The sequence below is a fragment of the Trachymyrmex cornetzi genome, unplaced genomic scaffold (genome assembly GCF_001594075.2).
Source record: "Trachymyrmex cornetzi isolate Tcor2-1 unplaced genomic scaffold, Tcor1.1 scaffold61, whole genome shotgun sequence".
Taxonomy (NCBI): domain Eukaryota; kingdom Metazoa; phylum Arthropoda; class Insecta; order Hymenoptera; family Formicidae; genus Trachymyrmex; species Trachymyrmex cornetzi.
Genome location: NW_017299926.1, coordinates 3436300 through 3448999, shown reverse-complemented (window position 1 = coordinate 3448999; position 12700 = coordinate 3436300). Strand labels below are relative to the sequence as shown.

The 12700-nt window shown below is 36.0% G+C and overlaps 3 protein-coding genes across 5 annotated transcripts in view; all 3 read left to right on the top strand.

Moving 5' to 3' along the window:
- Positions 1 to 1221, top strand: part of LOC108766643 (mycosubtilin synthase subunit C) — a 6720-nt gene extending 5499 nt beyond the window's left edge. Inside the window, exons 10-12 of the mRNA XM_018516051.1 lie at positions 295 to 400; positions 511 to 964; positions 1084 to 1221. Coding sequence (XP_018371553.1) covers positions 295 to 400; positions 511 to 964; positions 1084 to 1221 — 698 coding nt within the window. The remainder of the gene's footprint in view (positions 1 to 294; positions 401 to 510; positions 965 to 1083) is intronic.
- A 1350-nt stretch (positions 1222 to 2571) lies between these two features.
- Positions 2572 to 4437, top strand: LOC108766674 (putative protein FAM45B). The gene is made up of 5 exons (XM_018516097.1): positions 2572 to 2825; positions 2911 to 3107; positions 3249 to 3680; positions 3852 to 3969; positions 4136 to 4437. Exons 1-5 carry the CDS (start codon positions 2786 to 2788, stop codon positions 4405 to 4407), a joined length of 1059 nt encoding a protein of 352 aa, XP_018371599.1. The 5' UTR covers positions 2572 to 2785; the 3' UTR covers positions 4408 to 4437.
- Positions 4438 to 5861: 1424 nt separating this feature from the next.
- eIF3a (eukaryotic translation initiation factor 3 subunit A) lies at positions 5862 to 12654 on the top strand. 3 transcript variants are annotated; one of them, XM_018516167.1, is made up of 6 exons: positions 5869 to 6243; positions 7830 to 10520; positions 10587 to 10598; positions 10697 to 11034; positions 11245 to 11438; positions 11622 to 12654. In XM_018516167.1, exons 1-6 carry the CDS (start codon positions 6195 to 6197, stop codon positions 11716 to 11718), a joined length of 3381 nt encoding a protein of 1126 aa, XP_018371669.1. In that variant the 5' UTR covers positions 5869 to 6194; the 3' UTR covers positions 11719 to 12654. The 3 variants fall into 3 exon arrangements, with proteins under 3 accessions (XP_018371670.1, XP_018371669.1, XP_018371668.1); XM_018516166.1 differs by having other exon boundaries at positions 7830 to 10598; XM_018516168.1 differs by lacking the exon at positions 11622 to 12654 and having other exon boundaries at positions 5862 to 6243; positions 7830 to 10598; positions 10697 to 11038; positions 11245 to 11350.
- Positions 12655 to 12700: the final 46 nt, after the last annotated feature.

The window sequence follows — 12700 nt, the reverse complement described above, 5'->3', positions numbered from 1 at the left end:
AAGCCATACGTTTTTGAATCATTAAGCGACTGCCATAAGGAGGATGCGATCGAGTAAATATTGTGCAAATTAAATTTTATATTCGTAATAGTTGCCGTTATATATGTATGTGGGAAAGGTGGAAAGAGCGACGGTGTCGGTGTCGCGATTGATGTCCGCGGCGACATCAGGGGCGCGAGTTCCGAGAATCGGCGACGTGAAGATTGTCTGCGATAACACGTCGCGGCCTCGTGGCCGATCCGACAACCGCGAAGGATATTGTTTTGATGTTCTGAGTTTTGAGCTTGTGAGTAGAAGGGAGGCATTTTTCGAGTCAGTCTCGAGTAAGGAGCCATAGAAGACACATTAAGCCATACGTTTTTGAATCATTAAGCGACTGCCATAAGGAGGATGCGATCGAGTAAATATTGTGCAAAATTAAATTTTATATTCGTAATAGTTGCCGTTATATATGTATTGTACTTGAATAGATCAGGGTAATCAGAAATTTATTTAAATTTAAATTTGCAGAATAATCGCAGAAAGTTTTCATTCAAAAGGAGATTTGATACAGTGGCTTCCGGACCTAATAAAAACCGATATACAAGAATTAATGGAGATCGAATGGAATTTTTATGTAGCGCAGAATGTTAGTTTTGTGATGAAGTCGACCCAGAATGATAAAATGATCGGAGCTGCTTTCAACTTTGATCTTTGGAATCAGCCTGTAGAGCAGGTAGTGAAGTCTAAAGCATTAATCACCGTTATCGATTTTCTCAAATATTTAGGGGAGCCGATCATAAAGTACAAATTACCAAAGGATAAAGGCCATATTCTTTACGCTAACTTTATGGGGACAAACAGCGATTTGAATCCTGCGGAGAACGTATTTGCAATAAAGTATATGGAAGAATACTGTTTGCAATTCGCCAAACAAAAAGAGTACGCTGGAATTTTCACTATAAACACTAGTCCTCTCACACAGGTAATCAATGAATCTAATTCTTAGATAATTAATTTATCTAATAATACAAATAATACCTATTATAAAAATACATAATTTTGCAAAATTCATAACTTGTATTTTTTTTACTTAAACTTTAGCAACTTAGTACAATACTCGGTTATGAACCACTGCAGGTGTATCAGGTGAACAAATACGAAACAACTGATGGAAATAAACCTTTTAGTAAAGCTCCTGACAGTCAAGTGGCAATTTGTGAATTGAAAATGTTTAACTAAAACAATTTTAGTAAATAGTGTAGAAGGAGAATGTTATTTATAAAATAGGGTAAACATTAACTAGAATTTTTCAAAGAGATGTTTTTGTAACTGTTAATATTTCATTAAATTCAAAACTATTTTCACATCGCATTATTATATTCTATTAATATCATGATACAGCCAATACCCAGCTAACGCTAAATATTCATAGAAAGTTCGATTCATATCACCAATGTACCGAATGTTCTAAAACAGTAAAAAAATCATCACAGAATGTGCAAATGTCGATGAAATGTTCAGAATATTGTGTGAATACTCCTTGTATATTTCACGAAAATCGCGAACAAACGAGAAATACACATTTCTGCCGTTTAAAAACTAATTCACGGATGACCTGACCTGAAATTTTTGGAAAAATTAAAATTATATATATAATAATATATATGGAATATTCTCGGAGTATACATATAACGATTTACAAATGAAATTTTTAACTGACATTTGCATGTTTCTTTTACGTACCATAAATATTCGGAATATTTTGGAGTATCCTCGAAAGGTTTTTTTTTTGAGATTTTAGGAACATTTTATAAATATTTCAAGAATATTTAGCGTTTGCTGGATATAATCGCGCTGGGTATAAACTAAACGATTATCTACACCTGTTTGTCAAACGTAACGATTAATGTTTCTTTATTACTGTTCCTTCTCCTATTTCATAGATTAGCAAATTTTTAAGATTACTTTATAGTATGAAAATCTATTTTAGCTATTTACTGATACATACAAATGCGATATCTATTAATGATATAGATACTGATATAGATTGATTGATATTTATATAGATTGATATTTATATAAATTAGTTATAACACATGTATAAGACTTTAAAAAATAGATCATTGATTATCATATTCATAATATTATTGTACAATTATTATTAAAGATGAATATAAGTAAATTTTTTTTTATTTTTAAGTAAAATAATATAAGCATGAAAAAAACAGAAAGAAAAAAAATAAAAGATTTAATTATAACAATTGTGTTTATATTATTTATCTATATTTGTCATTTGGAATATTCATTGTATGAACAATTTTTTACCGGATAATATATCGCAATTATACAGTATATTAAATGTTAAAATTTAATAGACATCCTCGATAGAATATTATTTATTAATATTTATTTTTTACAAATCAAGATTGACAAGACTATCAAATACATGAGTGGGAGAGAGAGAGAGAGAGAGAGAGAGAGAGAATGAATGAGAATAAGTGAGTGAGTGAGTGAGAAAATAAATCAGAGCGAGTGAGAGAGAGAAGCAATTTAGACATAACCTCAATTTCTATCGTGGTTTGACAGCATTCGATATATTACACTCTAATAATTTGCTCTGATGGATTAGTAGTATTTAGTAGCATTTAGTAATAGAAATGTAGAATACCAAAGAGTAAATTTTTGCGTATAACAAAAGTGGAGAATAACGAATACCTTAATGTATCATTATTATTGATAATTATTTATCCGCTTTAGTTTTTTTTATTAGTTACTTATTTTTAAAAGGCTCGAAAGCCTCCAAATGGCACCATTAACGGATTTACTTTCTTGCAGTGTAATAGGTATAGCAATTTTATAGAAAGTTAAAATATAATATATATATATATAATACTAGATATTGTACATAATCAAGAATAAAAATTGCAGAGAAAGACTGTAATGGAGATGTCTTGTGGACGTGGTCGTATCCAGCTGTTACAGAATCTCAGAAGACTGTAGTCACAAGAAAATGCAATTTGAAGTTGGAGCATACATCTCCTCATGTATTTGTATGTGCAAGACATGGACATGATTGGTTCTACATATATTGCAGCGAGGTATTTGACTCTGACAAACTACCGAAGGTAAATATCTTAAACTTTTCTTATTAAAGAGAGAGAGAGAGAGAGAGAGAGAGAGAGAGAGAGAGAGAGAGAGAGAGAAATCAGATATTTTCTTATAGATTCTATACAAATACTAAATGTTAACTCTCATAATTGTCTCAGGTAAAACAATTTGCATTAGTTCTTTTTGCAAAGGACTTTAATCCACAAAAGTATGAAGTGCTCTCAAGGGTTCTTAGCAAGATGTATTGCAAAACTGGAAAGCCTACAGAGATTTTACAGTTATACTTATCTGTATTCACAAAGGGATCATGTTCGACGCAAGAGAACGGAACGTTTGTCTCTGATGATTTTAATACTCATCGTTTTGCAGCTAGCACCAATGTCAAAGAGCTGATTAAAACATTTGAATTAGAAACGATTTTGATATATACCGCTCTCTTATTAAAAAAGAAGATTGTTGTATATCATCACAGCCTGGAGCAACTTCTTAAGTGGATAAGAACATTTCCTGTGTTAATGAAACACAGGAAAGTTACTGACAATCTTTTTCCCTGGATTGATTTGGTAAACGATGAGTTAGTCGAACTGAAGGCATGTATTCTGTTAAAAAATATATTATTTTTAATAGCATGAAATGTGATAAATAAGATGTAATTTCTTTACTCAGAATGAACTGCAGGTGCAAAACATTGTTATTATTGATATTGTTATTATTACTGTTATGTTATTCTTAATTTCATTGCTATATAATTATTGTTATAGAAATATTCACACTATGTGGCAGGCTGCAGTAATAGTTCAATATCATCAAGAATAGACCTGTACGATCTACTTGTAAATATTCCTGCTAGAGAAATTACTGTAGCACCGCACGCCAAAGGTAAGAAGGAAAAGAAAATAGTTTATTTCGTTCTCTCATTTTTATAGCCATGAGACATTTCCATTGTAATTTTATGATGCATCATAAAATTACAATAGAAATGTCTCAAGGATATAAAAAAAGTATATGTTTTCTAACCTATAATCTTTATTCATTTTTTTTCCAGAAAGTCTTACAATGACGAAAACCCACAAGGAAATAGCCTTGTTCATGGTTCAACTATGTGAAAATCAAAACTACACAGAAGCACAAGTTATATCCGAGATAAGTGACAAAACGCAAGATCTTCTAAATCAATTAACTTCATTAGCGACAGTGCAAACTCCAGATGGCAAAAGAATGATATCCGTCGAGATATTTAAAGAGAAAAACTTGGCGCCGGCTGTAGAAAGTTTTCTTATTAATTTGGCCATTGCCGAAAACCTTTTTGTGTTATAATTTTATAAATCAAAGTTTTTAAACATGTTGAACGCGGTGGAGAGTAAAATGAGAATAAAAGATAAAATATATCTATTTTTTTTCTTGTCTCATGTTAAGATATAAGCATTCATTGTTTGTTATATTTTATCAACATTTTATGTTCCTTGCTTCTTATTTTTGCTCGATAGCCTTGAACTTTCTATATTGTTAAATATGTTTATAAGAAATATTTATATAAGTAAAATTATACAGTAAAATACACAACACTCTTATTTGTACAAAAAACCTGTTTTCTGTATAATCTATAATCACATAAAAAGTATTACTTTCTCTAATATGTATTAATAATGACTAAATATTCCATCTTCTCAAAAATGCGCTACTTATCATTTTATAATTACATTTTAGAATAATATGATTTCTACTAATGTAGATTCGTTTTTAATCTCTCTCTTTAATTTACTCTTTATCTGTGTCTAATTAGAACTAGAAAATAAAAAATAAGCTAAATCAGGGGAGATTAAAGAGCTCATCTATAATATATTGGTAGAAATATTATTTAATTTGACAGTTTCAGGAAAAAAAATTAAATCAGACGCATTTAGAACATTAAATTTAGCACGTTACGATCAAACGGCTAATACCTATTTTTTACCAATGTAGATTAACTTTAATCTTAGCTTAATTTATTTATTCTTTTCTAAGAATTATTCAAACGCGATCGCGCCGGTTCGTCATTATGCGTACCAACCGATTCACTATTCGTGATCTATTGAAACGATATTGCGATGCAACCGAAAAAGAATCAAGAATTAACCATAATGCAATTGACTCCGTTGTTCTCCATCGAGGATGATTGCACCAAATCTATAATCACACACGGAATTCCAATTAATATAAGTAGTGTCGATCGGTCAGCGAAGAGAGGAAGGTGGTTTCTCTCTCTCTCTCTCTCTCTCTCTCTCTCTCTCTCTCTCTCTCTCTCAAGTTAAAGTTCTTACACGATTCACCTTTTCTCTTTTTCTCTCTAACTTGGAGAGAAAAAAAAGAAAGACGAAGTACAAGAAGTTCAGCTAAAACGAACCTCATCTCTCAAGATCTTCCACCGGCGATGAATATCATACGATATTATACGATCGAACACGACGTGTGAACGTATTATGACAAATATTCTACACTCCGCGCGATATTCATTCTCACGTGATCACGATCGCGAAAATAAGATACGTTTTCTGAGAAATATATACGTAAATATACTCGCGCGATTCGGAACGACACGATCTGCGAGACTGCGACCGTCAATGGCGCCAATTCGAAATCTATCGACGGAAGCGCGACTATCGAGATCTCGAAGTCAATCAGCCACCGGCTTTCTGCAATCGCGAGGGGTCGTTCCGGTCGTTCGATTACTACGTGAGTCAATAGTCTATTTATAAACGTCTCTCGTCGGAGTCATCGCGAGAATCGTAGACGCTATTGAACCCCTGGCATGCCGAGGATAAAGCGTGAATTTAAATACGACAGGCGGACGTGATTCGCGCGATTATTCCGCGGTAGAAGCGGCCGCTAATGCCGCTATTCGCGCGCGACTTTTCCCCGGATGTCAGATCGCTTCTTGACTTGCGCGTTACGAGAAGCCATCTTTCCTCGGTGGCCGCCTCTTCTATCCGGTACACGCGGTCGAGTGATACGTGTTGGAGACATTCGTAATCGCGCGCAACGGAATTTCGAGACGTCTTCACGACGTCGCGGAGATCTCGCCGGTGTTTATGGTGTTGCTGTAGCCGCAGTCGCCAGGAGGAAACATGGCGCGTTACGGACAGAGGCCCGAAAACGCCCTGAAACGGGCGAACGGTAAGTCGTAGGGTTCCGCCTGACGTCCTACACGAGCGTGACATGGCCGATGGCATCAAGCTCCGTTGGCCCGCGTAGGGAAAGAAAAAAAGCTCGCACCCTTTCGAGGTATTCGCGCGGAAAACACGAGGTTGCGGCCTCCGTGGTTCTACGTTGCTCCCGCTTGAGAAGATTATCTCGCAGCTCTTTTCGATCGTTTCTACCGCGTCGCACAGTGTCTTGGAAAATCGGCGTGTCTTCAAGGCTGTTCGTCTCCCGGTGGAGCTCTCTGATCTCTCTCTCACGACCATATGCGTTCGCATCGGACGGATCTCGTAATCATCGGGATTGAGAAATGCTACGATTATGACGTTTATTCCAAAATGCATGCGATACTCTTCCGATTACATGTATAGTAATTTTTGCGTTTATTTAACACATGGGACGTGTGTAAAAATTCTGAGGTCTGGAGAAAGGTCTGGCTGGGCTTACTACCGTATTTTATCTTGTAAATTTTATACTCTTTAGTATTACATGTGTACGTGGTGCGGATTAGTTTTGTTTTCTGTAGAAATAGGTCTGTTTTCTAATTTAGAAATTAAATTAAAAAATTAATTTAGTTTCTAAATCAGTTTCTGAACTAGTATAAAATTTTTGAACTTGAAATAGTTGTATGTTCGATATTTGGCAAAAGCAAGAAAGAAAGTGCAGTCTAGTCAAGGAATAAAAAACTAGCCTAAGTTTTGTTCGTGTGGGATGCTCCAACATGCTCCTATTATAGTTCCTACTCACTCCAACGAGCGCGTAGGAGTAAGAACTATGTTATGACTATGATGGAACATGTGATGCAGACAAACTTCCAATGTCTCATATTTTCACCTGTCATTGAACCTTATTTATAAGCGAAGCAAACACTCAGTTGTTATAAATTAATTTTTTATGTTTTTTTGTTTTTTTACAATACCTGGATATATATATTTTACTTTGAGTCCAGGATATGTAACAAGTATAGTTAAACAGTTTTGATAGATTAAAATTAATTTAAAGCTGATATTACTCTCTAAAACTTTTAAAGTGAAAATAAAATCTTATTCTGAAGATTGAAATCTTACTTTTACAGATGGAAAATTGTACCATTTTTTCAAGACTGGCTCTACTTTCATTCTTTAGAGAGATTCTATTCAAAAGAATTTAAAAAATACTTTCCGTATAACAAATTTTTCAAGCGCATTAATAGGCCGCAGGACAAAGAGATTTTCGATTCTCACTCACAATCAAATATTTTTATATTCTATTAGTCAATTCTTACAACTGCGTAATTGTAGAATGAGTTTAGTCCCTATTCAGAATTCTTCATAGTTTGGCTAATCGTTGTCGTTGCCTAGTTTTTTTTTCATGTATAAAATCTGTGCAATTACGATACCAGCATTATCTCGTTAAGAATTACCAAGTAGGATCAACATTCTATATCTTTCAGCATACATTTAATAATTTTTATAATTATATAAAAATCTATATATATATATTATTTAAAAAATTTATTTAGTTTTTCTAAATTAATTTCTGAATAGTTTAATTTCTGATAGTTCTCTTCTTTTTTTAAACAGAGTTCATAGAAGTGGGTAAACCAGCTCGAGCATTAGATACATTACAAGAAGTCTTCCGTAATAAAAAATGGACGTACAACTGGTCAGAGTCCGTCTTGGAACCTATAATGTTCAAGTATCTGGACCTCTGTGTGGAACTAAAGAAGTCACACATAGCGAAAGAGGGTTTGTTTCAATACAGAAATATGTTTCAATCTGTCAATGTTGGGAGTTTGGAGAATGTTATACGTGGTTATTTGAAAATGGCTGAAGAGAAGACTAACGCAGCACGCAAACAGAGTCAACAAGCAGTAATTGACATTGACGATCTCGATAATCTTGCCACACCTGAGAGCATCTTACTGTCAGCCGTAAGCGGTGAAGACGCTCAAGACAGGAGCGATCGTACTATTTTAACACCCTGGGTAAAATTCTTGTGGGAATCGTACTGCCAATGCTTGGAATTGCTGAGAACTAATGCGCATGTGGAAACTCTTTACCATGATATCGCACGTATGGCCTTCCAGTTTTGCCTCGAGTATAATCGTAAGACTGAATTTCGTAAGTTATGCGAGAAATTGCGGAAGCATCTTGAAGAGATATGTAAACTACCTCCACTCGTGTCGAATGTTTCTATGAATAAGGCGGAAACGCAACAGTTAAATCTAGAAACTAGATTAAATCAATTAGATTCTGCGATACAAATGGAATTGTGGCAGGAAGCCTTTAAATCTTCGGAGGATGTTCACGGTATGATGAATTTATCGAAGAAACTCCCTGTACCAAAAACAATGGCCAATTACTATCAGAAATTGGCTATGGTTTTCTGGAAGGCTGGCAATTATTTGTTTCACGCAGCTGCGCTGTTCAAACTTTTACAGCTCTCTCGGGAAATGAAAAAGAATATGTCCTCAGAGGAACAGCAGCGAATGGCCAATCGAGTATTATTGGCAACATTGTCGATACCGTTGCCATCCGCGCATCCTGAATTTGATCGTTTCATAGAGACTGACAAGAGCCCGCTAGAAAAAGCTCAAAAGCTCGCGACTCTTTTAGGTCTCTCGCAACCACCAACACGCGTCTCTCTGTTGAAGGACATTGTTCGTTTGAATGTTGTCGTTCTCGCGTCACCACAGTTGCAAGAATTATATTCGTGGTTAGAAGTGGAATTTCATCCGTTAGAACTCTGTAGCAGAGTCGATTCCGTCATTCAAACGTTACAGGCAGACGAAAACAGTCCGTTAATCCAATATATCCCAGCCTTGCAAGATGTTACACTTGTGCGTCTTGTTCATCAGATCTCTCAAGTTTATCAAACTATACAATTTTCCAGACTCCTGGAACTTGCCAAATTCACAATCGATTTTCACCTTGAACGTCTTTTGGTAGACTGCGTGCGCTATAATGACATGCAGATCAGAATAGATCACGGCAAGTCATGTGTTCACTTCGGAGTGGATCTCTCGGAGGCGCAACGAGAAGATCATCCGGACGGACCGGTATTGCAAGCAATGCCCTCCGAACAAATACGCTGCCAACTGGTAAACATGGCGACCGTGTTGCACCGTTCCATTAATGTAATAAATCCTAACAAAAAGAAATTCGAGCGCGAGAAAGTACGCAATGTGTTGGTTGCTCACTATCATGAAACTAAGATCAAGGATCATCAGAAAATATTAGGCAGGCACAAAATTATCGAGGAGCGGAAGGAATACATCGAGCACATCAATACAGTCCGCGAAGAGGAGGAAATGCGCCGACAAGAGGAACTTCAGCGGCAACAGATGTTGGCTGAGCAGAAGCGACTGGAACAGGAACGGGAGGAACGCGAACGAAAGCGTCAGCAGAGTGAGATTCAGCAGATCAAGGATCGCCATCTCAAAGAAAAGATGCAGCAGATTTCACAGACAAGTCACGGGCAAAAGGTGCTGAAGAAACTAGATGAAGATGAAATTAAAAAACTGGACGCGGAACAAATTGCGGCGCGGGAAGCTGAAGAGCTACAGAAAGAGCGCAGAGAGATGCAACAGAAGCTCAAGTCCCAGGAGAAGAAAGTCGATTATCTGGAGCGTGCTAAACGACTCGAGGAGATTCCACTGCTGGAGAAGGCCGTACAGGACAGGATGCAACAGGCGAAACAACTCTGGCGGCAGCAGGAGGATGAGCGAATTGCCGCAGCTATCGAAGAGAGACAGGAGGCTGTCGCGACTCAAGAGCGCTTAGCGCGTATGAAAGAAGATCACGGCATTTTCTTAGCTAAGATCTTAGCTGAGCGTAGAAACATATACACAGAAAAATTGAAGGAATTTGAGAAATTGTTGAATGAGGAGCGTGTTAAGCGATTATTGAAGCGCAAAATGGAGCGTAAAGCCGAGCGTAAAGCAAAATGGGAGAAGGAACGCGCGGAAGCTGCAGAACGAAGACAATTGGAAGAATTGCGTATCAAACAAGAGGAGGAAAAGAAACGTCTTGAAGAGGAAAGAGCTAAGAGAGAGGAAGAGGAGAGAATCAGACGGGCCGAAGAGGAAGCCAGAGAAGCCGAACGTATGGCTAAGCTTAAGAAACAAGCTGAGATTATTAGAGCTAAGGAAGCTGAAATTGAACGTAAATTGGAGGAAGAACGATTGAGAGATAAAGAACTGGCTTCAACATGGCGGCGTGGTATGGATAATGATCGTGATCGCGATCGTGATCGTGATCGTGATCGCGATCGTGAACGTGACCGTGATCGCGATCGTGACCGTGACCGTGATCGTGATCGCGAACGCGATCGCGAAGGTCCGAAACCTTGTGAGTATAATACATTTTCATGTTTTCTCACTAGATATTTTCGTATATACAAATATCGATGAAATTTAATTTGTATTATTTTGTTGTATCATTACTAGCGTTGGAGTCATGGCGACGTAATCCTGACAAAGAATCTGATGGACTCAAAAACGACACAGATCGCTGGAGGAAACGCGATGACAAGATTGAGGATTCTTCGTGGAAGAGAAGGGAACCAGAAAGGGAACCACGTCGCGATATAGACAAATGGAGAAGAAACGATGACTCGGACCGATGGAAGAAGGATACTGTGGATAAATGGAGGAAAGATGATAATAACTACGATAGAGAAGATTTAAGAGATCGAGATAGGTTAGACAACCGTGGTTTCGACAAGAGAGATGATCGCGACCGTGATCGTGATCGTGACCGTGACCGTGGAATAGATGGACGTGGAGTAAGTATACGTTCTGCATCTTAATCTAATACAACATGTTACATATACTGTAAAATATTGTCTACATGTAGAATTTCTTTTCTTTGCTTATTGCTCTTTTCATTCACTTATATTTTATTTATTAATTATATAAATTATATTTATATATTTACTCTTATTCTTTGGATACGTGTATTTTTTAATAATATTTCTATTTAATTACGATTGCAGATACGCGAGATTCCACGTGACACGATACGCGATGATCGAGATAGAGATCGAGATCGTGATCGTGGTAGAATTTCCGATCGCCGTGGTGGTTACCGCGATCGCCGTGATGAACCAGCACCACGGCCAAATACTAACCAGGACTGGCGGAAACGCGACCCGCCTCAAGATTCCCCAAGAGACCCACCCAAGCGCGAGTTAGTATATATAAAGAAAATTTAGTAATAACCATTTAATAATAACAATTTAATAAAGCATAACAATCGTACAAATGTTATACAAATTTTGAGCGAATTTCATAAACATTCATTAAGAGTTTTAAACAGTAATTAAACTCAATTAAATTTTAATTTAAATTTCAATTTCATTGTGCATTTCAGACGAGAGGATCGTAAAGATGACAGACTTCCGCCTAGATCTGACGAGAGAAGGCGACCATTAGAAGATGATGGTTGGTCGAAAGTTAGTCGGCGCTGACATCAAAGCCTCAGTTAATCACATGTACACACACATACACACACACATGTAGCTTTATATAAGTTTATTATTCTCTAAAGATATATACATGAATAGACTTTTTATCTAATACGGAAGTCTGTCCATTTTTATTATTTAGTGTGTGGCTTTATTCTTCCAGACAAGAAAGTGGGAGGGAAATAACTTTAGTGGTAGATGTATAGCGAAAATTTTAGAGACAAGATATTTTGGTTAGATGTAATAGACTATATTGTTTATTACTGTGCAAAACAGAAATATCTGATCTAATCTAGATTCAAATTATTTAAGTCGTTTAGATATTTCAAATTTACACAGATTCGCTACTTTTTTTATTTTGTATAGTTGATGGTCATTCTGTTATCATAATCAAAATATCTTGTTTCAAAAAATTAGAGAAAATATAGAAATATCAATAAAATTCTCTTCTATCCTATCCATTCATTAGATTTTTTTACATTATCCCGCGTCTTATCACACATCTTTCCTTAAGAGGAAAATGTACGACTCCTAATGTACATTTTCTTCCCGTCGCACCTACGGCGAGCGATTATCCTTGTATATAATATATATGAAGCCATTTACGTGAAATAGATTATAAGAACGAGGATCTCGAACTAATAGAAGAACTAAAGTACGTACGACGGTTGTACAATATTCTATAACCTGTTTACTGTTTTATTATTATATTACGTCGCAACATCATTGTAATAAATATACTCCCGAGGTGCAAACTTTTTATTGTATTTACATTTCATGATACGTTCCACGTACGATTTACCACGGCAACGAAATTGATAAAATCGTACATTTTATATAGAAGTAACAATCTCGAGAAATAACTGTTAAAAATATTAAATGTCTCGAAGAAGAGGCACGCCACGCTTAACTTATAAAATATCCTCTTTAACTAAATTATAGATAGTAGTGTATGTGTATATATATATATATATATATATATATA

Excerpts from the sequence above, each read along its gene's own strand:
- eIF3a (XM_018516166.1), top strand. The coding sequence starts at position 6,195 with ATGGCGCGTTACGGACAGAGGCCCGAAAACGCCCTGAAACGGGCGAAC. Across the intron at positions 6,244-7,829 it reads CGCCCTGAAACGGGCGAACG|AGTTCATAGAAGTGGGTAAA; the intron begins GTAAGTCGTAGG and ends TTTTTTAAACAG. Across the intron at positions 11,035-11,244 it reads GTGGAATAGATGGACGTGGA|ATACGCGAGATTCCACGTGA; the intron begins GTAAGTATACGT and ends TTACGATTGCAG.
- LOC108766674 (XM_018516097.1), top strand. The coding sequence starts at position 2,786 with ATGGCACCATTAACGGATTTACTTTCTTGCAGTGTAATAG. Across the intron at positions 3,108-3,248 it reads ACTCTGACAAACTACCGAAG|GTAAAACAATTTGCATTAGT; the intron begins GTAAATATCTTA and ends TAATTGTCTCAG. Across the intron at positions 3,681-3,851 it reads ATGAGTTAGTCGAACTGAAG|AAATATTCACACTATGTGGC; the intron begins GCATGTATTCTG and ends TTATTGTTATAG.